The 21,740-nt window shown below is 37.6% G+C and overlaps 5 protein-coding genes and 1 non-coding gene across 7 annotated transcripts; 3 read left to right on the top strand and 3 right to left on the bottom strand.

Annotated features, from left to right (window-relative positions):
• Positions 1 to 570: 570 nt before the first annotated feature.
• Positions 571 to 2,165, bottom strand: LOC105953238 (non-specific lipid transfer protein GPI-anchored 26). 2 transcript variants are annotated; one of them, XM_088820384.1, is made up of 3 exons: positions 1,720 to 2,165; positions 1,032 to 1,094; positions 571 to 948 (listed from the first exon to the last, which is right to left on the bottom strand). In XM_088820384.1, the coding sequence occupies exons 1-3, from the start codon at positions 2,042 to 2,044 to the stop codon at positions 812 to 814; spliced, it is 525 nt and encodes a 174-aa protein (XP_088676510.1). In that variant the 5' UTR covers positions 2,045 to 2,165; the 3' UTR covers positions 571 to 811. The 2 variants fall into 2 exon arrangements, with proteins under 2 accessions (XP_088676510.1, XP_012832347.2); XM_012976893.2 differs by having other exon boundaries at positions 1,032 to 1,133.
• Positions 2,166 to 3,099: 934 nt separating this feature from the next.
• Positions 3,100 to 4,587, top strand: LOC105953258 (non-specific lipid transfer protein GPI-anchored 21). The gene is made up of 4 exons (XM_012976915.2): positions 3,100 to 3,492; positions 3,613 to 3,639; positions 3,909 to 3,968; positions 4,187 to 4,587. Exons 1-4 carry the CDS (start codon positions 3,159 to 3,161, stop codon positions 4,369 to 4,371), a joined length of 606 nt encoding a protein of 201 aa, XP_012832369.2. The 5' UTR covers positions 3,100 to 3,158; the 3' UTR covers positions 4,372 to 4,587.
• A 757-nt stretch (positions 4,588 to 5,344) lies between these two features.
• LOC105953308 (non-specific lipid transfer protein GPI-anchored 20) lies at positions 5,345 to 6,470 on the top strand. The gene is made up of 3 exons (XM_012976970.2): positions 5,345 to 5,744; positions 6,022 to 6,075; positions 6,185 to 6,470. Exons 1-3 carry the CDS (start codon positions 5,414 to 5,416, stop codon positions 6,352 to 6,354), a joined length of 555 nt encoding a protein of 184 aa, XP_012832424.2. The 5' UTR covers positions 5,345 to 5,413; the 3' UTR covers positions 6,355 to 6,470.
• Positions 6,471 to 7,833: 1,363 nt separating this feature from the next.
• LOC105973301 (uncharacterized) lies at positions 7,834 to 12,030 on the bottom strand. The gene is made up of 2 exons (XR_016032113.1): positions 8,613 to 12,030; positions 7,834 to 8,141 (listed from the first exon to the last, which is right to left on the bottom strand). It is a non-coding gene; the product is annotated as an uncharacterized LOC105973301 (transcript).
• A 2,263-nt stretch (positions 12,031 to 14,293) lies between these two features.
• Positions 14,294 to 16,667, top strand: LOC105953257 (Bifunctional inhibitor/lipid-transfer protein/seed storage 2S albumin superfamily protein). Its single transcript, XM_012976914.2, has 3 exons — positions 14,294 to 14,815; positions 15,910 to 15,945; positions 16,203 to 16,667. The coding sequence occupies exons 1-3, from the start codon at positions 14,419 to 14,421 to the stop codon at positions 16,433 to 16,435; spliced, it is 666 nt and encodes a 221-aa protein (XP_012832368.2). The 5' UTR covers positions 14,294 to 14,418; the 3' UTR covers positions 16,436 to 16,667.
• SDE3 (P-loop containing nucleoside triphosphate hydrolases superfamily protein) lies at positions 16,592 to 21,338 on the bottom strand. The gene is made up of 5 exons (XM_012976968.2): positions 21,087 to 21,338; positions 19,621 to 20,455; positions 19,374 to 19,544; positions 17,253 to 18,719; positions 16,592 to 17,152 (listed from the first exon to the last, which is right to left on the bottom strand). The coding sequence occupies exons 2-5, from the start codon at positions 20,419 to 20,421 to the stop codon at positions 16,883 to 16,885; spliced, it is 2,709 nt and encodes a 902-aa protein (XP_012832422.2). The 5' UTR covers positions 20,422 to 20,455; positions 21,087 to 21,338; the 3' UTR covers positions 16,592 to 16,882.
• Positions 21,339 to 21,740: the final 402 nt, after the last annotated feature.

The following is a 21,740-nucleotide window of genomic DNA, read 5'->3' on the forward strand; positions in this document are numbered from 1 at the left end:
AATTTGTTAATACATGTGTTGAAACCTTCCACGACACATAATTTGAAACGGATGGAGGATCGTGAAACTTGTGTATTTGGTGGAAATTCGTATATTGATTAAAATATGATCGATTATGTCGATTTATGGTGGTGATGTGTTAATTCTAAAAGGGGTGTGATGAATGTCGTTTTTGTTTTAATAATACCGTTGCAACTTCAAATGTAATTTTGATCATTTTTTAGTCTGAGTTAGGCAAAACTCAAAACACAAAGTTTGTATTTCTTCGAGTTAGATTTATAATCAAACTTGAATCAACAAGATTGAATATCGGTTGAGAAAGTTATTCATGAATCGACAAACACTTTCCACAAATTTGGTAATTTGAGTTATCTAAAATTCAAAACGTAACTCATTCATGCATAACATTGTCATCCGACCCCCAAATTAACTGACTAGAGTTGAATTAGGAAGCTAACACAAATGACTACAATCTCCGTGCTTTGTATTTTGCCAAAATCGGAATAGAAAATAATCCAAATCCCATTCTAGGTCCAACTATAAATTGAAAATTGATAGAGAAACTAATTATTTCAATACAAACACTTATAAATTTAATAAATAAAAAAACATGTATAGCACAAACAAACTCCTTGAATTGAACCAAATCTTGCAGACAAACAAACACACAGTAGTAATACATAAATCAAACTGACTTCTTACAATAATAGTCACAAAGTATTAATTAACTGATAAATTATGCTCTCTTCTTTTCTTGATTAAACATTCTTAAAAAAAACACTCCCACACACACACATAATGAACACTCGCTTCAAAAGATATTGTTGAATGCTATAGAAGCATAGGAAGCTGTAACGAAGACGATGAAATTGGTCGCAAGTTGAAGAAGATTTATATTGCTTGTACTTCCGTTTGATGTCGCGCCATTCGACGGAACTGTCTTCGATCCTGTTCAATTGGGCCGCGTAAAACGAAACGAGTCGAGTAAATATTATTTTTAATTATTGGAATAAATTATGATTTTAATATACCTGTGAGAGATGGGCTAATCGGAGAATCGGGACTTCCATTTTCAGATTCCGGAGGAGAACTTTCTGGAGAACCCATAGGAGAGATTGTAGGCCCGTTAACAGCTAAACAAGTTTACATCAATTTCACATTTACGTTAAAAAACGAAACGTTAATATCTCAAGAATTCAAATATCCATGTTTTGTTTATTTATCGCATTTAGTACCCTGTGTTATATTGAATTGTTAAGAAACTCTCTTGCTATAACATTTGGTTTAGCATACGACCCCCTAAATGCGAGTTTTTAGGTGTAGTTTGCTAAAAACATTGCATTGTAGGGGAATTTTTGGTAATATTTGTAATGCAGGGAGTTTTCAACAATTAGAGTATATATAAGGTTGTTAAATGCTATAAAGTGATAAACCATGTTTTGTGACCCAAAAAATCGACAGTATTTGGTATTCGGTCTTGCAGATGCTACACTAGATATTATTTTATCATAAATTTTCTAATAATCATATACTTACATATATGTAGATGCGTATAAAATGTGGAACATATAATAAACATTAGCAAAAAAAAGATTGAATTATGTTATGTCCACAAAAAGAGAAAAAAAATCCAATTTGCGACGAATAAAAGAATTTAGTACTCGCAACTAAGACAAAAGAAAAATGCAATAATTTATATTGTAATTGTTGAAAACTTACCATCGCACCGGCTAATCGGTGGAGTCTCCACCTTACACGCGCTAGGCAAGCCAAGCGCGAGTGTCTGGTTGATGTTGACTCCCACCGAGCCACCCCCGCCGCCATTGACTATGGCACAAAGGCACCGCGGTTGAGTCTTGACCACATTATCGAGAGCCGAGCAACACGAAGGGGATGGTGAGGCGGCACTACCCGAGACGTAGTTGAGGCACGAAGCCATGCTTATGAGCACGCTCGTGCACCCCGACTGAGCCGTGGCTCGAGCCGAAAGAAGAGCCACCGTGAAAATGATAAATACCCCAACTTCGATCCCTTTTGGCGCCATTTCGAATTCGGATATTAAATTTTAATTTTTGATTCTATTCTTTGTTTTGGAAGAAAATGTGTTATAATTTGGTGTTATTGAGATCACCACAAGGGAGTGATTTTATACTACTACTACATAGTACATGCTATAAGTTTTTTTATTTATTTAATTGATGATTGATTATTCTATTTAAAAAAAAAAGAATTACAAGAAATTAGTATTTGGTAAACTAGAAAAGGTGTTATGAGGTAAGAAGCCGCAATTTACTTAGCCAAATTGGCCATATGTTAATACAACAAATGAGTTGTATACAGATTATTGATTAACCAAAGTATTTTTGCAATATTATAGAAATTCAGACTAGAAACAATTTGGCTGATTACCTAACACTAGTTACATAGTTTGACTTTCATATCATACTTTATAGCAATTTATGTTTAAGACAAAGAAATCTGATGATTAGCAACTATAGGTGTCAAAATTTATCAAGTATTACATTGTAAATGCTAAAACCGATGAAAATTTAGTTAATTAAATAAAAAAAAATTGAAAAAAATAAAGAATAAATGAGAGAATAATGTATATTTAGAGTCGATGTATAGAGAATTTTGATAGATCATGGGCTCGACCCGTAAGTCTAATTGTCGTTTATTGTTGGTGGATCAGAGTAGTGACCTTGAGTCGGTTTAAACATTTAGTTAATAATATCGAGTTAGTTTATACCTTTCGATTTGGACTCTCGAGTCAACTTAAATCGTTTGATTTGGACCTTGTTAGGGCTTTGACCACATCACATAAGCAGATTAAAATTTATTAGTAGTTCTTATAGGCTAAATTACTTCCAACAGAACTCCCATTAAGGTGTTTGAGTGTATAACCGGATCAATGCTACAATTTTCTCCTACAACCATCACAACCGTTCATTCACTCAAGGTGACACGTGGCACTTGCAGCATGCATCTACTTGGTTAAATTTCAAAAATTAGTTAAAAGTAGTTAAGCCACAAACCCCACTTTTGTCCCACATTTTTCTTCTATAAAATAAAACCCCCTCCAGTCTCAATTCTCTTACAACATCATCAAATTCTTTGAAGAAAAAATAAAAATAAAAATTAAATATATATCTCAAAAAATGGCATTCAATTTCTTGATCTTAGCTCTATCAACCATCTCTACAACTACCCTATTCGGCCCGGTGTGGGGCCAGATCACAACCCCGTGCACGCCGACAATGATAACGGCATTCGCGCCGTGCATGAATTTCGTAACGAATAGCAGCTCCAACGGGGCTGCGGGCCCCACCGCAGTTTGCTGCAATTCGCTAAAGTCACTAATGATCAACGGTAAGGACTGCGTGTGCCTAATCGCCACAGGCAGCGTACCGTTCCAAATTCCCGTTAATCGAACCCTCGCCCTCTCTCTGCCACGTGCTTGCAACGTGCCAGGTGTCCCCCTTCAATGCCAAGGTGGGACTAATCATTTTATTTTTCACTTGATCCAACATTATTATTTCATTGCACTTTTAAATTATTATTATTATTAATATTATTATTGGTAAATTAAATAATTTGTTTATGCATTTGCAGCTGCTGCTTCTCCAGTTCCAGCTCCTGGTACTTTATTTTCTTGCCAATTTGTTTAAATTACAAAAAAGCCCCTAAACTTTGGGTGAATTACAAAAAAATCGCGCCTATACATATTTAACTGAAGGGTATAATAGGCTATACACGTTTGTTGTTACAAAAATCAGTCAACAGTTAGTCAGAGGGATTTTGGGTAATTATGAAAATGTGGGGTTTTTTGTAATTCATGCAAAGTTCAGGGAGGTCTTTGTAATTTACCTTATTTATTTATTTAATTATTTTAATTTTATGATTTACAGGGCCTGTGGCAAATGGACCATCAGTTTCTCCTAATGCATCTCCTTCTCCCAGTGTTCAAGGTACATTAAATCGAGTGGAGCCGAACGCATGATTGTTCGAGCTCGTTTAAATTTTTATCGAGATTTTAGAAAATGTATTTGAAAATTTGGTTGACTATCGGTCAAATCGAGTTTTAATCGAGTCGAACACGAATCTTGCTCGAGCCAATTAATTTTCTTTAAATGCAAGATATTTATTCAACTTTGATCGGTTACACTAATTTTTTTTTTCCCGGCAGAGCTAGCTCCACCGGAATCACTATCCCCAAAAGCCGATGAAGCTCCAACCGCTACAAACGAAGCTCCAACGAGCAATACGGGTAGGGCCGGAGTGACACCATCAACGGCCCAAATTTCATACAGCGTTTCGCCTCTGCATCTAATGGCTGTGCTTGGAGCTATTGCTTTGAACTACCACTATTAGTCGATCCGATACGCGATTTTCAATATTTCTTATTGTACTAGGCAAATATTCTTTTCGATTTTTTTTCTTTTTCATATTTATAGTTTGAGTGGTTCGGATTTGCGAGACGACATACTTTTGTTTTGCCTTTTCTTTGGCATATGTAATACTTATATATTGGTGAAGTGATATATGAGATTGTTTATTTATTTATTATTATTTTTTTTGTCATAAAAATTCTTCCAAATTAATAAATTAACAAAAAAATTAGAAGAAATGGATTCACAAATTTAAGATTCTCAAACTTTTAAGACGAAGTGTTTCCGGGACAAGGTTTAATTTTTTATTCGCAAACGATTTGGCCTATTTATCGAGAGCACACGACAAAATGTTATAAGCTAGAGAGATGACTTGATATTGATTATTGAGTATCGTGATCCTTGAATATGATGCAGATAAACGCAGCCCGTAAATTTTAGTCGTCGTCTTATGTAACAACTAAACCGGTAAACTAAATTAAAAAACAAAAAAAAACAGTGATAAAATGTAATACAGAGTAACCTTGATTTAATAGAATCAAGAACGCAGATTCAAGACGTTTTTTTTTCTTTCTAGAATGGTTCTGCTATGATCACATTGTATCTGTCGGACGAAGGCTCGTTAAGTCGTTAACTCGAATTCTAATATTTACCCATTTTAAGCTAGTTTGCGAATCAAGAAAATGAATAAATAGATATAAAAAAGAATAGTTACTGAAATAAACTAATAATGACGATCATTTCTAACCGATTCTTCTGAATCAAAAAATTCCATACAACAAATTATTTCATGTTCTAGAAGATATTGTGGTATTTAATTAGATAAGATCATAACTAGAAAGATCACCTAAAAAAAACTATTACACCATTTTAAAAAAAAAAGTTAGTTAAGGTAGTTGAGCCTCAAAAAAACCACTTCACACCAATATACTTATCTTCTATAAATCCCCTTATATTTGTTCTCACAAATTAAACCAAATAATAAAAAGAATATCTTATAAACAATATACAAACAAAACACACTAATGGAAAAATCCACATGTTTTCGAAGTTTCGCTATGGCACTAGTACTCGTAATAGCTATGCCGGTTATTAACGGCCAATCGAGCACTACATGCACCGGTGCAATGGTCCGTAACTTCACCCCTTGCATTAGCTTTCTTGCGAGCGGATCAAACACATCAACACCGTCCGTTGATTGTTGCAATTCGCTTAGAAGTCTCATGAGCAACGGTCAAGATTGCTTGTGCCTTATGATCACGGGAGGGGTGGCTTTTCAAGTTCCTCTAAACCAAACCCTAGCAATGTCTCTTCCACGTGCTTGTAAGACTTCGGGCGTACCGATTGAGTGCAAAGGTAAGAAATTCTCGAGATTCTTTAAAAAATATATATATATTTTTTGTTTTTTTTAAGGCCTCGTTTGGATTGATAGGTCAGAAAAAGTTGTTGGAGTAACCAAACACCAAATAAAATCATTATTATTTAATTAATCGCGAAGTAATTCGCCCAATCAAACAAAGCCTTCCAATGAAAACATGTATAATCATTTTTGGTTATGTTCAAGATCAATTGATCAAGATAAAATGGAGATTATTTAATATTTTTTTTGTTTTTTATTTGTAATAATTGACAGATACACAGAATCCAGGTGAGGGTGGCTCAAATCTGTCTCCTCCTAGTAATAAAGGTACTACTAAACTTTAATGTATATTTATTTATACATTGGAAGTATATTTATTTATTTATTAACTATATAGAAGAAAAAAATTAGTGACAAGTGTTGTAAAATTTTGCAGCACCAGTTAATCCACGGTTTTCGCCACCGGAAAGTGACATCATACCGACTCTGACACCGCCGGGATTTCGGCCTATTTTGACTTCGGCGGCGGCGCATCCATCGCATATTACTGTTTTGCCATCTCTTGTGGCAGTTTTGGGATTCATCCTCTTCATCAAGGGCTATTGATATTATTTGTGATTGTGTGTGTATGCTTTTCTTTTTCTTTTTTGTATTTTTTTTATTAGAAAAATGATTTGTTGAGATAATTGAGAGGCATTGATTTTTACCCTTCATTGGGTAAATAGCACTTGCATAGCTTAAAGAGTTTATAATACAAAGTTTATAAAAAAAACAAGGGTCTAATATAACCCCCTTAGTCTTATAAATAATAGGGGTAGACCCAAACTCAAATTTGTCATTTTGATAAAACCCATATTTTTCTAAATTACATCAGTACCCTCAATCAAATCCCACAAATCCCGTTACTTTACCTTTTGAAATAATATCAAATCCCTCCCTATTTTCCCGTTAAAACACGATCCCCACAAACCCACGCTACCAAAATCTGCAAACGTCCTAAAGAAAACCAGAAATGTATACACCGGCGATTGACGATTTTCTGCACTCCGAAATCCCTCCCTATTTTCCCGTTGGGTTCGCCGCTTCCCTCCGACCGCCGCCACCTCCGTTGTCGCCGATGGCCAACGACGATAACAACGATATTGGCCATAAGCAACACCTCCACCACCGCCTAGTCCTCCACCACCACCACATCCGACCACCTCCACCTCCAAGACCGCCAAAAACGACCAAGACCTCCGCCGCTCCCACCTCCAAGGTCGTAACAATCAATTTAGGAGTGATATCGTCGTTGGCCGCCGTCGCCGCCGCCGTCACTGCTCCAAACTAGGGTTACTCAAATCTAGGATTACTCAAATCTAGGTTTTTGATAATTCTTCGGCCCATAGTTGATTAACGAGATGCATAGTCGAATTACATCTGTATTAATAGACTATCTCATATCATTTAATAGACTATCCCACTGATATAATTTGACTATGGATCTCGTTAATCGACTATGGGCCGAAGAATCATCAAAACCCTAGATTTGAGAAATGACGGCGGCGGATTTGTGTTTTAAAATTAATAGACTATCTCATATCATTTAATAGACTATCCCATATATCTAATTCGACTATGGGTTTAGTTATTTGACTATTGGGCCGAAGAATCAACAAAATCCTAGATCTGATAAGTGATGGCGGCGGATTTGTGTTTTAATATTGTTAGACTATCCCATATCATGTAATAGACTATCTCATTGATCTAATTCGACTATGGATCTCGTTAATCGACTATGGATCCCGTATTATTCAACCACATAATATATTAATAATTTCATATAGTACATTAATCTGCTATGATAGTATATTACGGTTATAGTAGCGATATGAAATTGTGTTACAAACAATATACCACTGAAATGACAAGAACATTGAGAACAAAACCAACGTAAAGTAATTCCAACATAACCAATAAAATAGTACATTAATAATCTCATAATTTCAATCTATGGTTTTGATAAAATACTTAAAACACATCATAACACAATCAAACCAATATGTCGAGTTAAAAAACTCTAGTACATTAATAATCTCATAATAGTATAATAAAATGATAATGGTAGTATCATACGGTATTCATAATAGTATACTACTGTATTACAACGGTTTAACACTTAACCGAAGTTACCGAGCGATTACATCGTAAACACGACATTAATTAAACATATCAAATCTTAGGGTGGTTTGGAAAATAACAACCATCAGAATCATTTGAATTCATTGAGTTTATGTCCTCGTCGCTATCATCAGGAATGCAGTCGACTTCTTCTTCGAACAACTGCACAAAGCCTGCATTCAATGCCTCACTTCCAGTGGCATCAACGGCTCCAACTAGTTCACCCCCACCCCCTGTTCCATCATCATCAGAAATAACAACTTCAGCATCATATGAACTTAAAAAATGCAGAATACAAATAATTGATTAAATAGACTACCAAATACATTCCAATGTACTACCGAATACATTAAAATCGACTGCTGTAAACAAACAAAACAACTATGAGTCAGTTTCAACTTCATCAACTCGACCACACCAAATATTTATTTCGAGTACTGCGTAAACCAACTACGACACACATATAAAACAACTCTGGTTCGACTGCGTGAACCATCATCTGGCAACTATGTGAATCCTCTTCCAAACAAACATCATCAGACAAAATAAGGATGTATATGTGACGACGTAATTTTTTTAAGAAACGATCTACTTTACTACCAATATAATCAACGTATCAACACAAATCTTAAAATGTCTACCCACCATAACACAACAACCCCGCACAAATACAACGAAAATAAAAACGAAAAAAAAGTTCATACCCGCTTAACGACGGACAACGATGAACGCTCAGATCCGAACCTACCTCCACGCCGGTGAAAACTTCTTCAAAGCCGATGGAAACGATGAATCGATGGAGAAGTTCTTCAAAACCGATTGTACACGTTGTGATAATAACGAAACCGCCAATATACTCACGTAATTTTATTCCGTGATTTTAGGCAACGTATCAGTAATCTCATATCACGTAGTTAAGGAAATAAATGCCGTTCAAAAATAAAGCAGGGGTATTAAAGGGAAATTAAATAATATATTGTGCCAAGTTGGCATATTTGGGTGTATATCAAAAAGGGAAAAATTAATTGGATCTACCTCATTAGAAAATATGAACAATGAGGTTATCCCTAATAAACCCAAAAAACAAAGGTAAATTACGGCAACACCACAAGGTAAGGTTAAATTACGAAAAAGTCCTCTTGTTTTGGTAATTACAACCACTCCCTCAATTATGAATATTTTTATACGTCCAACCTTACAGTGTCAAATTCAACATAATCTTCTAGATTCCATGAAATTTGTACTCGTTTTGTGCAAAAATATATTTTTAGGTGCACCACAATCTAATACTTAAAAGCCAAAAGACACATCTTATAATCATTTTGTTTCAAAATATGGAGCTCGAATGGGTAAAACGAGTACAAATTCTACAACCTTACAGTGTCAAATTCTACATAATCTATAAGAATTCACTAAATTTGACACTACAAATATAAACGTATAAAAAGATTTATAGTTGAGGGGTTTATTGTAATTATACAAACATAAGTGATTTTTTTGCAATTTAAATAGGGTGGTTCGGTTCTAATTTACCCCAGAAAATTATATAAGGGCAGCCCTTTTTTTATTTGACGGTACATATTTTCAGCTTGATTCATTTTTCATCTTTCCGACGCAAAATTCCCTCGATTCCCTAAAATTCCTAAATTCTCAACCAATAACCCTAAATACCGAAGAAATTCAAAATCTTGGAATGGAAGGGATCGAAGCAACCCCCAGCTACTTTATCCCATTGGCGGAAATTCAAGTACCGGATTTATCTACAAAGCCGCGATATCAGAAGATTCTGTTACACTGACCGCCGTTGTCAAATCTTTGAATGAGGGTTTCGATTTACAAGAAGCCAACACGATCGTACAGAAACTCAAATCTGCGGTGAGTGATACAGATTCCTTCGTAATTCCTCGAGGTTTTCTCCGTTTTGGTGACGAATTAGCCATGGTCATGCCGTACGTGGACGGCGGTTCCGTGAAGTCTTTGATGAGTTGGGGCTTCAAGAGAGGATTACCCGAAGATTATGTCTGGTTCCTGCTCAAGAATGTGTTGCATGCTCTCGTGTTGCTTCACAGTATGTCTCTCTTCCACGGCAACTTAAAATGCGGAAACATATTGATCTCCTCCGACCGCCACGTGAAGCTATCGGGTATCGGCTTTCCAAAATATGTAATGGAATGCAGAGTAAACCCGGGCGAGCAATATTTTTTAGCCCCCGAGGTTCTTGATTTAAAATATTCGAAACTGGGGCAGAAATGTGATACGTGGTCACTCGGGATTGCAGGGTTAGAAATGATTAGGGGAAAAGCGCCGCTATCACATTTTTCAAAATCTAAAGCATTTTTAAGGGAGAGTACCACGTGTTTTGAGGCATCGGACTTGTTCATAAACATGATCGAATCATGTTTAGTTAGACACGGCCACGGGCCGGTTCAAACCGGTTCACGGTTCACATTTTCCGGAACCGGAACCGGCCCGTAGTATGGGCGGTTCAGCGGGCCGGGTCGGCCCGCCGGTTCGGGCCGGTTCCGGGTCGGCCCGGAAATTTTGAATTTGTTTTTTTTTTTTTTTTGAAATATTTTATGAATAAGTAAATTAAAAGAAGTACTTTTAAATAGAAAAAGGAAAAGGAAATAAATGAAAAGACTTGAACTTAATTTTAAATTCAAAATTTTAAAGATTTCGAATTTAAAATGATTTTTTGAAATATTTTATTAATAAGTAAATTAAAAGAAGTACTTTTAAATAGAAAAAGGAAAAGGAAATAAATGAAAAGACTTGAACTTAATTTTAAATTCAAAATTTTAAAGATTTCGAATTTAAAATAATGTTTTGAAATATTTTATGAATAAGTAAATTAAAAGAAGTACTTTTAAATATAAAAAGGAAAAGGACATAAATGAAAAGACTTGAACTTAATTTTAAATTCAAAATTTTAAAGATTTCGAATTTAAAATGAAGTTGCCTACGTATCTATTACGGAATCAAAGTCCACGTAGTTCTCTTACCTTCACTTACCTCCCTAGTCGTCTCTAGACAGAGTGTGTAGAGTAGAAGCACGACTTGCTGAAGCTGAAGTCCCACTTTCGACGTAAGCTTCATCGTAATCGTCATCATCATCAACAGCGAGGTGGTCGTCTTTGTGTCGGAAATTGCTTTTTCCCCAATTATCCAAACAAACTCGTGCTTCTAAATTTTCGGGGCGGAGATTGCTTCTTCTTTGATTCAATATATGGCCCGCGATACTAAATGCAGCTTCGACTGCAACTGTGGATCCGGTTTGCAATTGAGTTTGACTTTTGTCGATGCCTAGAGCTTGGGGATGATTATTCCCAATGTTTTGAAAACCGGACCGGACCGGCCGGTTCGACCGGTTCAACCGCGAACCGCTGCCATGTCCGGTCCGGTTAGTTGTGAAAACCCGAAAAGCCCAAAAACCCGGTTCAACTGCCAAAATACCGGTTCGACCGGTAAAAACCGGTTAACCCGGAACCCAGACCGAAAACCGGTTTTCTGCTAAAAAAAAAATTTTATGGTCGGATCTTCGTCAATGGAGGTCGTTGGTGATAGAATCTTGTCGAAAAAGTTTGTTGGTGAACGGATCTGGGTAGTATGTCACCCAGTCCAAGATTGTTGGTGGCCGCCATAGCTTTCCATCGAGAAACGAAAACGAAGAAGGTGAAAGTGAAAATGATGAAAAAAATGAAAAAATAAATTGAGGAAATAGAGTATATGTCTGGGTGGAAATTATGATAATTAAGAATAAACAACAATGAAAAAGAGAAGAAAAGAAGAAGGGGATGGGGATCTGTGAAGACGGGAGGAAGAAGAAAGAAGAGAGAGAGAGAGAGGGGAAGAGGAGAGAGAGAGAGAGAGAGAGAGAGAGGAGTGTGGAGAAATTAATAATTTTAAATTATTTTTTTATAAAAGAGGTGGGGTAAGTAGGATAATAAAGTAATAAAAGTGGGAAGGAAATATAAAAATATAAAATATATTTTATTTGAGGTATTAAATTAATAAAATAATTATATATATAAAAAAAATAAGAAACCCGGTTGGACCCCGGTTGAACCGGTCCAACCGCGACCCGGTAGCTTTGCCGGGTCGATGTCCGGTCCGGTTTTCAAAACATTGATTATTCCTCAAGTGCCGCCAATAAGATCCATATCCATCTCCTTTTTTGAAGGCGTAGTTTGCCTACACAAATTAAAAAAAATATATAAAATTAGCTTACAAATATTAAAACTAGAAAAATATTTTTTTTTGATACTAATGGACTTACCTTGCAATAATTGCATTGAGCTCGACAAGTTCGTCCGCCTTCACAATTTTTTTATAATGCAACCTCCAAATGTCGGATTTAGAAACATCATCACCGGTCCCTTCGGTGGTTGATGATTGAGATGGCCGCTTAGTACTAGCCCTAGGAACCGAACCCCCGGATGGTTGTGGCGGTGGCATTTCCTCCGGCTCATCATCATCGAGTATGTTGGTGTAGTCGCCCAACTCGGGAATTATCGGTATGTGGTCGGTGTAGGTATTGGGAATTATTGATGGAATATCATGTCCCCAAGAACCATCATAACCGTAGTCCATTTCGGGAGGAACTACGGATTTTCCCTTTCCTTTTCCGCTACGACGTGAACTTGAAGACGTTTTTTCACTAAAAATAAAAACAATTTTTTGTTTTTTTTTTCCAACAATTGAAGAGAAATTCGGAAATGCATTTTTACTAACAATTGAAGAGAAATTCGAAAATGCAAAAGAACTTTTTCTTTTTTTTTTTTTGACTAAGAACCGAAGAGAAATTCGAGAATGCAAAAACTAAAGAGAGAATTGAACTTTACTAAACTTTGATATTGAAGAAGTAAGAGAATTGTGAGTGAATTGGTGAGAAATTGGGTTGGGGTGTGAGGGTATTTATAAGAAAAATTGGGGGGGGGGGGGGGGGGGGGGAATTAAAAAAAAAAGTAAATAACGGCCGGTTCACCCGAGCCGGTTCACCGGGCTGATTCACCCGGGCCGGTTCACTAGCCGTTATTTGCTTTTTTTTTTGAATTTTTTTTTTTTTTTTAAATCCGGGTGAACCGCCGGCCCGGCCCGGCGGTTCACGGTTCTTCATTTCTCAGAACCGGGCCCGTCCCGGGTAGGACGGGCCGGTTCACGGGTCCGGGCCGGTTCACTCTGTCAACGGGCCGGTTCCGGGCCCAAAACGGCCCGTGGCCGTGTCTAATGTTTAGTAGACGATGCAAGAAAAAGATGCACAGCGGAACAACTTCTCGAACATCCTTTTGTCCAAAAGGATTTCGGTAGCGGCCTTCGTATGATGGAGGGGGTCCCATTTGTTGAAGATCGTCATGTTAGTGAAGATGAACTACGTCTCAAGAATGGTCATGATATAACGGGTTGGAGGTTTAACGCAAAGTGGCTTCACATGGAACCAATCCTTACAGTTCGAAGAAAAGTATGATATTTGAGGTAATTGAGTTCATCTTTTGCTTTTCTTATTTATGCCTTATTTGATTCATTACTAAGATAAATATTGGGTCTTGAAAATAGGAAAAAGATCACATTCTCACATTCTTTTGGGTAATTAGTATTATTTTATTATTAATGGATATGTAATATGAAAAACACGTTTCCGATTTCCGAATAATATTTATCAAATTTATTTAGTGTAATTCGTCGAGTTAACCATGTAGATGTAACTGTTGATTTGGATTTTGAGGACGTTTGTTTCTAATTTGTTGAATTAAGGGTGTACAGATTTGGAGGATGGCTTCGATTAGAGTCATGGTCTTGCCTGTGCTAGGTGCCCCGTGGATTATGTAGGGGGGCCCACCTCGGCAGGCGAGGATCATCTTAACGGCCCCTGTTTGTTCGTCATTTAGGTTTGGATTGGGGTTTACTGTTCTTGCGTTAGACGATGTGAGGTAGAAACATCTATGCTAGTTTAGTTTTTTATTGTTCGTCATTTAGGTTTGGATAGATCAGGACCGTCGGATTGGGGTTTAGGTTTACTGTTCTTGTGTTGGACGATGTGAGGTAGAAACATCTATGACCGTTCCGACCGTTCCGGCGAACCATGAGTACACGTCTGCATGAGTATAATTTGACATTTTTTGGGAAATATTCCGTGGACTCAAAAGGATTCTGTGAAAATCACATCGTAAGGCGATCGATGTAAGACGCAAACGAACGTTGCGGGGGTTTAGTAATTAGGGATATATGGAGGTATTCTTCATAATTTGGTCTATGTTTAGGGGTTTTTTTGTAATTTACCCAAGAGCTTATAATACAAAGTTCAGAAGAAAACATTCAAATGACAAAAAGTAGAGGAAACACAGTCAGCAAGTCTAGCCCCGTAAATAAGAAACCAAAGAAGGGCATTTTGGGAAACATAAAAATAATTCATTCATATATTTCCCGCTATCACGTAAACGCTGCTTCAGTACCCATTAACGGATTGTCAGTACAGCACAGAAGGAAAGGATCTGTCAGTATTCAGTAACCGCCATGAATCACGCTATTCACCTCCTCCTACTCCTCCTCCTCCTCCTCCACCGCCTCATCCTCACCCCCGCCGCCGCCGCCGACGGTGACTCCGACGCCGATGCGCCAGTCACGATTCCCTCAGTCGCCTGCTCCGACGAGCTGGTCGCCTTCTCGACCTGTCTCCCTTACGTAGCCGTCCCCCCCAACAATCGCACCGACTCCCCTCCGCCGCAGTGCTGCGACCAGGTCTCCACCGCCTTCCGCGACGGCTCCGCCATCTGCCTCTGCTACTTCGTCCTCCGACCTAAAATCCTCGGATTTCCGCTCGATTCAACGAAGATCTTATCTCTCACCTCCGTTTGCGCGCTGGAAGATCGAAATTCCGAGGCTAATTTCTCCATGGAAACACTCTGTTCAGGTTTGATTTGATTTTTATAACTCTGTAATTTTGCACTCTGTTCATGTTTGATTTGATTTTTATAACTCTGTAATTTTGCACAAATACTGAGGCGTTTAAAATCTGGAAATATATTTTAATTCGATTTTCTATTTGCAATTAATCGTGCAGTTCCTCGAAATGAATTATTGTCTGTTTTGGTTCAAAATTAGGTTTCCTGCTATCAATTTTGAAGTGATTTTATTTTGGGGGAGAATGGTTACTGTGAGTTAATTGCTGTTGCTTATGTTGAGATTATATGATTTAGATAGCATTTCGATTTCATGTGATAAATGTATTTAATAAGTTTTTTAATGTTAATTTTGATTAAGGGAAAGCAGTTGTGTGATGTTGGTGTTCGATTGAATCGAACTGAGTTGAATGAGCTTTTGACTATTGATTTTGAATCGAGTATCGAAGCACTCTGTTCAGCTTTGATTTAGAACTCTGTGTATTGCATGAATACCGAGTTAATCGAGTATCGAAACACTCTGTTCAGCTTTGATTTTTAGACCTCTGTATATTGCATGAATGCCGAGGCATTTAAATTATGGAAATATGTTTGACTCGGTTTTTTCTTCGTGAGTTCTGTTTGCAATTATTCAGTTCTACGAAATGAAATTTTTGACTTTCTTGGTTCAAAATCATGTTTCCTGCTATCAAATGTGTTGCTTATGTCGAGCTTTTCTGGTTTAGATATCATTTCTAGTTAATGTGATAAAATGTATTTGATCAGTTTCTAATGTCTGTGATTACTTTGTTCGGACGAAAATTTTGATTAACAGAAAGCAGTTACAGTGGAACTTAGATTATTCAATAAACCGAAACGCTATGAGAGTTTTTTTTATAGCTAAAACTGCATTTTCGAGGCAAGTTTAAATAGGTATTACATTCCAGCAATTACTTGTTCAGTAGATAATCAAATAGTTATGAATTTGTTATTTCTAGAGTTACAGCAACTATTTCACAATCGTTCTAATCGTAATTGAAGAGAATATGAATTAATCATGCATTCGATGGACTTACATTCTTCTCTTTTGGGACTTACGTTCGTTTTTACTATTTTTTTACATCAGACTCAGCTGTCTTGCCTCCTCTGAGAAGTGTACCAGGTAATCCTTTTAGTTAGGATCTAGCCCTTTTTTTATTCTTTCGACCTTTTTTCTTTTTTCCCTATTTGATTTGCCGATTTTACGTTTATTGAAAAGTGCGAATCCTTATTATAAACATGTTCAGGCAACTCAACACACCTCACCATTGTAAGGATATATTTCATTATTATACCCTTGAATTAGAAAAGTTGTAGCAGATCTTGATGTAGGAGATGCCAAAAAAAATAATGAATTTCTGACGGACGCTGATTTGGCAGGTGTTGATAGCCCCCCACCACCCCCATTGATTGGCTCAGATCAAGGATCAAGTGGCAGTTCATCAACTGAAGAACCAGCATTTGATTCACCTTCTCGACCAAGCTTATCAGACATCCCTACAACAATTTCATCTGCAACGAAAACGAAGATACTTGAGTATTCGACTTTGCTGAGTTTCCCTCTTTACATTCTCACTTCTGTATGCGTCACAGGATTTGCATTCGTATACTGAATGGTTTTATGGAAGATTGTATTTCGCATAGTGAGTGAGATATGATTTCGTTTTTTGAGGATTATTTTCTTAAGTCATTCAAATATTAGCAGCTCAAAACATTACTATTCTCTTACTCACATGAACTGTGAGATAAATGTTTGCAGGAAACTCAGATTAGAATAGAACTTTATGCATCAATAATCATCAGTTGCTGTAAATCAAGTATTACAATCCTTTAACTTCCATTCAACACCATTGTGCATTACAAATATCCAAGTTCTGGACCATCACAAAAAAAAAAAAAAAAAATAAATAAAAATAAAAAATAAGCAGAATTTCTAAATGTTGTGCCAATCTCACTGTTCTCAACTTCCAGCTGGTATTTTGTTGTATATATTCATTTGAATATATAAAGCAAAACTTATGTTCAAGAGTCTGCATAAAAAAATAAAAAAATCGGTGTTTTTACTCCCATGGCACATCATCGTTTTCTGCCCCGGTCCAAGGAACATCAGACGGGCCCCACTGAACTTGAGCAGACTGCCATTCATCACCTTTCTCATCCCAATTCCCATCCGACGGCTGGAAATCGTTCGCCACCTCACCGCTCGGGTATTGTTCCTCTGTGTACTCAGGTGGCCCTTCAACACTGAGATCCTCTCTTTCGGGGAGAAAGCAACCCTTATACGAGTCATTGTCCACACAGTACCATAACAGATTGTTCCAATATGGATCCTACCATATTCACACATACATAACCGAAAAAAAACATTAGCATCCAATAACAAATTTGTTAATCACAATTAGAAGCTTAAAGAAAGAAAAAAAATGTTACCTTGCATAGGATGTGTGGATTCCCAATAACCACGAGCAAAGACCTAGCTCGAGTAATAGCAACATTGAACCTCCTCGAGTTGCTCAAGAACCCTAAGTAATGAAGCCTGTCGAATTCGTTATGCTTCACAGTCGAACGAACAGTTGATATAATAATAACTTCTCTCTCTTGCCCCTGAAACTGTTCGACGCTTCCAACCCTAGCATCACCCATACCGAGCATTTCCAGTGCCCCTCTTATCTTGCAGACCTGCTGCCTGTAAGGCGTAATAACACCAATATCTTCCTCTTTCATCCCCTTTTCCTCGATCAAAACCCTGATTATTTCGACCACTTTACTCGCCTCGATTCTATTGAACCAAGATGGATTGCTCCCTTCTCTTTCGTCGCAGCCTTGAATGCCTATAAACAGCATAGGAAACTCCTTATCCGGGATTAGATCCTCCCACGATGATGTCGTCGAGTACAAACATGACTCTTCTTCCTTTGACGGAATCAATTCACCGTAGTAAAAGAGTTCAGAAGGAAGCTTTAGAATTGCCTCGTGGGTTCGGTAATTTCTGACCAATTTGGTCATGAAACTCTCGTTTCCGCTGCTGTACAGCTCGCAGTCGAAGAGCCTCTCCATGAAGGAGATTCCTAGTCCGTAACTCTCCGCATCCCCGGAGAATACCACGGGACCTAGCTGCATAGGATCGCCCGCAAGAACTGCAACCGTGTCCTCCCTATAAAGATGGGATAGTGGGACCAGTGTTTCTGGCTCGGAAGCTTGTCCAGCTTCGTCCAAGAAAAAATACGAGAAATGACCCCTCCGAACGCCTTCCGAGTATAATAGAGACGCACTTGTGTAAGTAGATATAATGATTTTGTACTTCACGAGATCATATCTTGAAGGGCATTTAAAAATGAAATCTTCGACGCAGCAGAATTCGATGAGGTTCGGATTGACGTCCTCGAACGAGCGCGTGTACGCGTTGAGTCTAAAGATCTCATTTTTATGAATTTGCACCGATTCTTGGCTTACGAGTCTTTCGAGTATGTGATCGGCTGCACTGTTTGAAGGTGCGCAGACGAGAACACGAGCGTCTCGTTTCGAACGGTAGATTTGGAGGATGGCTTCGATCAGAGTCATGGTCTTGCCTGTGCCAGGTGGCCCGTGGATTACATAGGGGGGCCCGCCGCGGGAGGCGAGGATCATCTGAACAGCTCTCATTTGTTCGTCGTTTAGGTTAGGAGAAATCGGGACCATCGGATTGGGTTTTACTGTTCTTGCGTTGAACGATGTGGATGGAAAGAGAAAGTTGCGATCTAAAGATCCGGCTGCTTCTACGGCTTGATAGAGGCGTCGCATGCCTGTTCGGTTGTAGTTGAACTGCACGTTGTAGAGGTTGGAATCTCTGTGGATGCGGTGGAATGCTTGGTCGAACTTCAAGTAAATTTCTTCGGCTTCTACCCTGTGAATGTATCCCTGGAAAGTAAAGAACACAAATCAGTAAACAAGCATAAAAGTTTTCTATATAAAGAAGATTAAATGATGATATCACAAAGTGAATTAGGAGGTGGTGGAGAATGGGGATTCTTGACACCTGTAAAAGAAGCGGATTTTACGTCTACGAAAACGACAAAAATAAATTTAATACGAAGTCGACAAAAAAATAAATAGAAAGCAAAATGCTGTCCTTTACAATTTATTGAGCTTCCATATCGACAAAAAAAATCGTTATTTTCGTCAGTATCATTCTTTTTACCGTTGATATTGCTCGTAACTTCCAGTTTCTACTTTAACTAACACAGCTTTAAATACTCGAATTATTCTTACACGTCATTCAGTTTCTATATTAACTAGCGTAATTTTCAATGCTCGAAACATCACAAATATTTTGAATGAAATCAACATTGCCAATTATGACCTAAATATAACACGTGGCTTGAGTGACGAAACATGCATTAGCTAGGCGAAAAAAAAAGGGTAACTTTACGTACTTGCATGCATCAATTAAACACGAACCGCAATAATAAATTACAAACTCATGCAATAGTTACAAACAAGTGCATTTACTGATCGCATCAAGAGAATGGAATTCAATAAACTAAAATAGAATTAGTGCACTTTGTGACGAACCTGATATGCAGGATTTGGATTTTGATCCTCACTAGCAAGCTTCACGAATATGTGGTCCCCGTTAACGAGTGAAGGCCGTTTCTCAGCCAATCCGGGTACCTCAAGAGTCAAGAACTGGTTCCGTTTGCTCTTCATCGAGACACACTCCATGTCATATGCTCGCATATCCTCCTAAAAAAATACAAAAACTCGATACTAAATAAAACAAGTGAAAAAAGGTTTCTATATATAATGAATCGGCACACACCTCCAACTTTATCTCTTCCATCGCAAGCAAAGTCTTGAAAAAAAACCCGTAGTTCCTCTCGGTCAAACCCTCGTTGACCGCATCGGGGATCTGCTGATTATGCACCATTTCCCGAATATTTGCCGGAACAGGATAATCCGACAGTCGATATCGGAACCCGCTACCCGAACCCCTCGAGGGCCGATGCCCAACAATGTACGCAGCATCTGCAGCATGCACATTTACCACATCCTGTTTCTTTCTGCGCGATCTTTGGTACGGTTTTGCGGAAAACAAAGAATGAGAAATCTTATCCTCGGCCAAAAGGAAAACCACCCTTTCGATTGTCTCGTCACCCACGCTGAAATGCACAGCAGCCGAATGAACCCCGATTTCCTTAGGCTTGCACGATAGGTATACAGTCAACGACTGTTCTGGCCCTATCACCCTGTCTTCCAACGAAAATGTTTCCATAAAAGCTTGGATATATTCCACGCCCGAATCGGCTTTCGGAGGCTCTTTGAGAGAAATGGTGAACGAGTTCTCAGGTTTGGAGTCGTAAATGCTGACCGACCAGAGATCTAAGGGCTCGTTTGTGGTGTTCTTGATAGTGACAGGGTGGAATATAGTTTCTCCCACGAATCCTGATTGAGGTTTGCCTCCGACTAGAGGAAACGGGACGGAGATATTTACGAATTGGCTCTCCTCGGATGGATTGTAGCTGCAGATCGATTTGCAGTTGTCGTAGTCGATGAATCCGATGTCACCTTTGTCTCCGATGACTGAGTATTCATCGTCCGATTTGTTGTGAACGGAGCTCATTGAGTCGAAGAATGCAGATGGAATTGAGGGAGCTCTGCGAGATGATAATGTGAAAGATTAGCGCGATAAAAGAGAAATCGGTGTTCGTTTTGCCATTTTAAAATTTCTCTAGGTTTTATTTCTGACAAAAGTAAACACAAAATCTTCCAACATTTATTGACTCGACTAGTATGGTAAAAAAATTATCCCCCTACTTAATTTCAAATTCTTCTCACTAAATATCGTTATCGTTATCGTTATCGTTATCGTTAATCGTTAATCGTTATCGCTCTACTTAGCAAACATGACTCGACTGCTTACAACACATAAACAAAACATTTACTCCCATTTTCGAAATCTTCGAAAAAAAAACACATTTATTCTACTCCCAAAAAATGCAACCAAATATAGCCTTAACAATCAGATACATTCAATGGAAATTTGTGGAAGACAAAAATCCCAAAAAAATAAAGATGCAATAACAAGATCATCACCGCAAATGTAGGGTTACACACACACACACACATATATATATATAGATATACACGCAAGTGTTTCATCTTCAATCATGCGAAAATCAAAAGTGCATTTGAAGAAACAAATGAATTGAGAGCAAAATCAGGATTAATCAACAATAAACATGAAAAAAAACAAGTGTAAATCTTCACTGAAAATAAAATTCGTACCCTCAAATTGAACTTGGAAAACAACGGAAATGAAAAGCGAAGACAAAGAAAAAGAAGAAAAGAGGGGTAGACGAGAAAAACAAGGGTTCTTCAGAAAGAGAGAGAGAGAGAGAGAGAGAGAGAGAGAGAGAGAGAGAGAGAGAGAGAGAGAGGCAAAGAAGGAAGAAAGCACACACACAGTCACACACACTCACTGCGGAGTGAATGCCAATTGCCAAATGTAATTCGTTTTTGAAACGACAATGAATAGCTGCTGCCTGCGGTGGGCCCAGCAACCAGTATTTCTATATCCTCTTTTTATTATTTATTTAAGGTTGTAACTATCTATTTATTTATTCTTTATTTATTTTCATGTCAGCTTTAGTCAATCACACTATATTATTATTATTATATTGTTATTATTATTATTATTGTTTTCATGTCAGCTTTAATCAATTACACGAAATAGCATTGCAAAAAAAGAAAAATTAAATACATGATAATTAAACTGTATTAGAAAAAAATAATCACAAAACAAATTAATTAGTTATGAAATTTAAATTCACTAAAATTACATAAAAAAAGGTTGCAATTTTGAAAAGGAAAAAGAGCTATTTGAATGGATTAAGATTTTGTTAGCGGATTTGTAAATATGATTTGCTATGAAAGTAGCAA

This window comes from Erythranthe guttata, chromosome 7 (assembly GCF_056151865.1).
Source record: "Erythranthe guttata isolate IM_541 chromosome 7, IM_541, whole genome shotgun sequence".
Lineage (NCBI taxonomy): Eukaryota > Viridiplantae > Streptophyta > Magnoliopsida > Lamiales > Phrymaceae > Erythranthe > Erythranthe guttata.

What these genes read in the sequence shown, in the direction of transcription:
- LOC105953238 (XM_012976893.2), bottom strand. Translation starts at nt 2,044, where the DNA reads ATGGCGCCAAAAGGGATCGAAGTTGGGGTATTTATCATTTTCACGGTG. An exon ending in ACCGATTAGCCGGTGCGATG is followed by an intron (nt 1,134 to 1,719) that starts GTAAGTTTTCAA and finishes AAACTTGTTTAG; the next exon opens with CTGTTAACGGGCCTACAATC. An exon ending in GATTAGCCCATCTCTCACAG is followed by an intron (nt 949 to 1,031) that starts GTATATTAAAAT and finishes CCAATTGAACAG; the next exon opens with GATCGAAGACAGTTCCGTCG.
- LOC105953258 (XM_012976915.2), top strand. Translation starts at nt 3,159, where the DNA reads ATGGCATTCAATTTCTTGATCTTAGCTCTATCAACCATCTCTACAACT. An exon ending in TGTCCCCCTTCAATGCCAAG is followed by an intron (nt 3,493 to 3,612) that starts GTGGGACTAATC and finishes ATGCATTTGCAG; the next exon opens with CTGCTGCTTCTCCAGTTCCA. An exon ending in TCCTTCTCCCAGTGTTCAAG is followed by an intron (nt 3,969 to 4,186) that starts GTACATTAAATC and finishes TTTTCCCGGCAG; the next exon opens with AGCTAGCTCCACCGGAATCA.
- LOC105953308 (XM_012976970.2), top strand. Translation starts at nt 5,414, where the DNA reads ATGGAAAAATCCACATGTTTTCGAAGTTTCGCTATGGCACTAGTACTC. An exon ending in CGTACCGATTGAGTGCAAAG is followed by an intron (nt 5,745 to 6,021) that starts GTAAGAAATTCT and finishes AATAATTGACAG; the next exon opens with ATACACAGAATCCAGGTGAG. An exon ending in GTCTCCTCCTAGTAATAAAG is followed by an intron (nt 6,076 to 6,184) that starts GTACTACTAAAC and finishes AAAATTTTGCAG; the next exon opens with CACCAGTTAATCCACGGTTT.
- LOC105953257 (XM_012976914.2), top strand. Translation starts at nt 14,419, where the DNA reads ATGAATCACGCTATTCACCTCCTCCTACTCCTCCTCCTCCTCCTCCAC. An exon ending in CATGGAAACACTCTGTTCAG is followed by an intron (nt 14,816 to 15,909) that starts GTTTGATTTGAT and finishes TTTTTACATCAG; the next exon opens with ACTCAGCTGTCTTGCCTCCT. An exon ending in TCCTCTGAGAAGTGTACCAG is followed by an intron (nt 15,946 to 16,202) that starts GTAATCCTTTTA and finishes CTGATTTGGCAG; the next exon opens with GTGTTGATAGCCCCCCACCA.
- SDE3 (XM_012976968.2), bottom strand. Translation starts at nt 20,421, where the DNA reads ATGAGCTCCGTTCACAACAAATCGGACGATGAATACTCAGTCATCGGA. An exon ending in TGGAAGAGATAAAGTTGGAG is followed by an intron (nt 19,545 to 19,620) that starts GTGTGTGCCGAT and finishes GTATTTTTTTAG; the next exon opens with GAGGATATGCGAGCATATGA. An exon ending in ATCCACACATCCTATGCAAG is followed by an intron (nt 17,153 to 17,252) that starts GTAACATTTTTT and finishes TGAATATGGTAG; the next exon opens with GATCCATATTGGAACAATCT.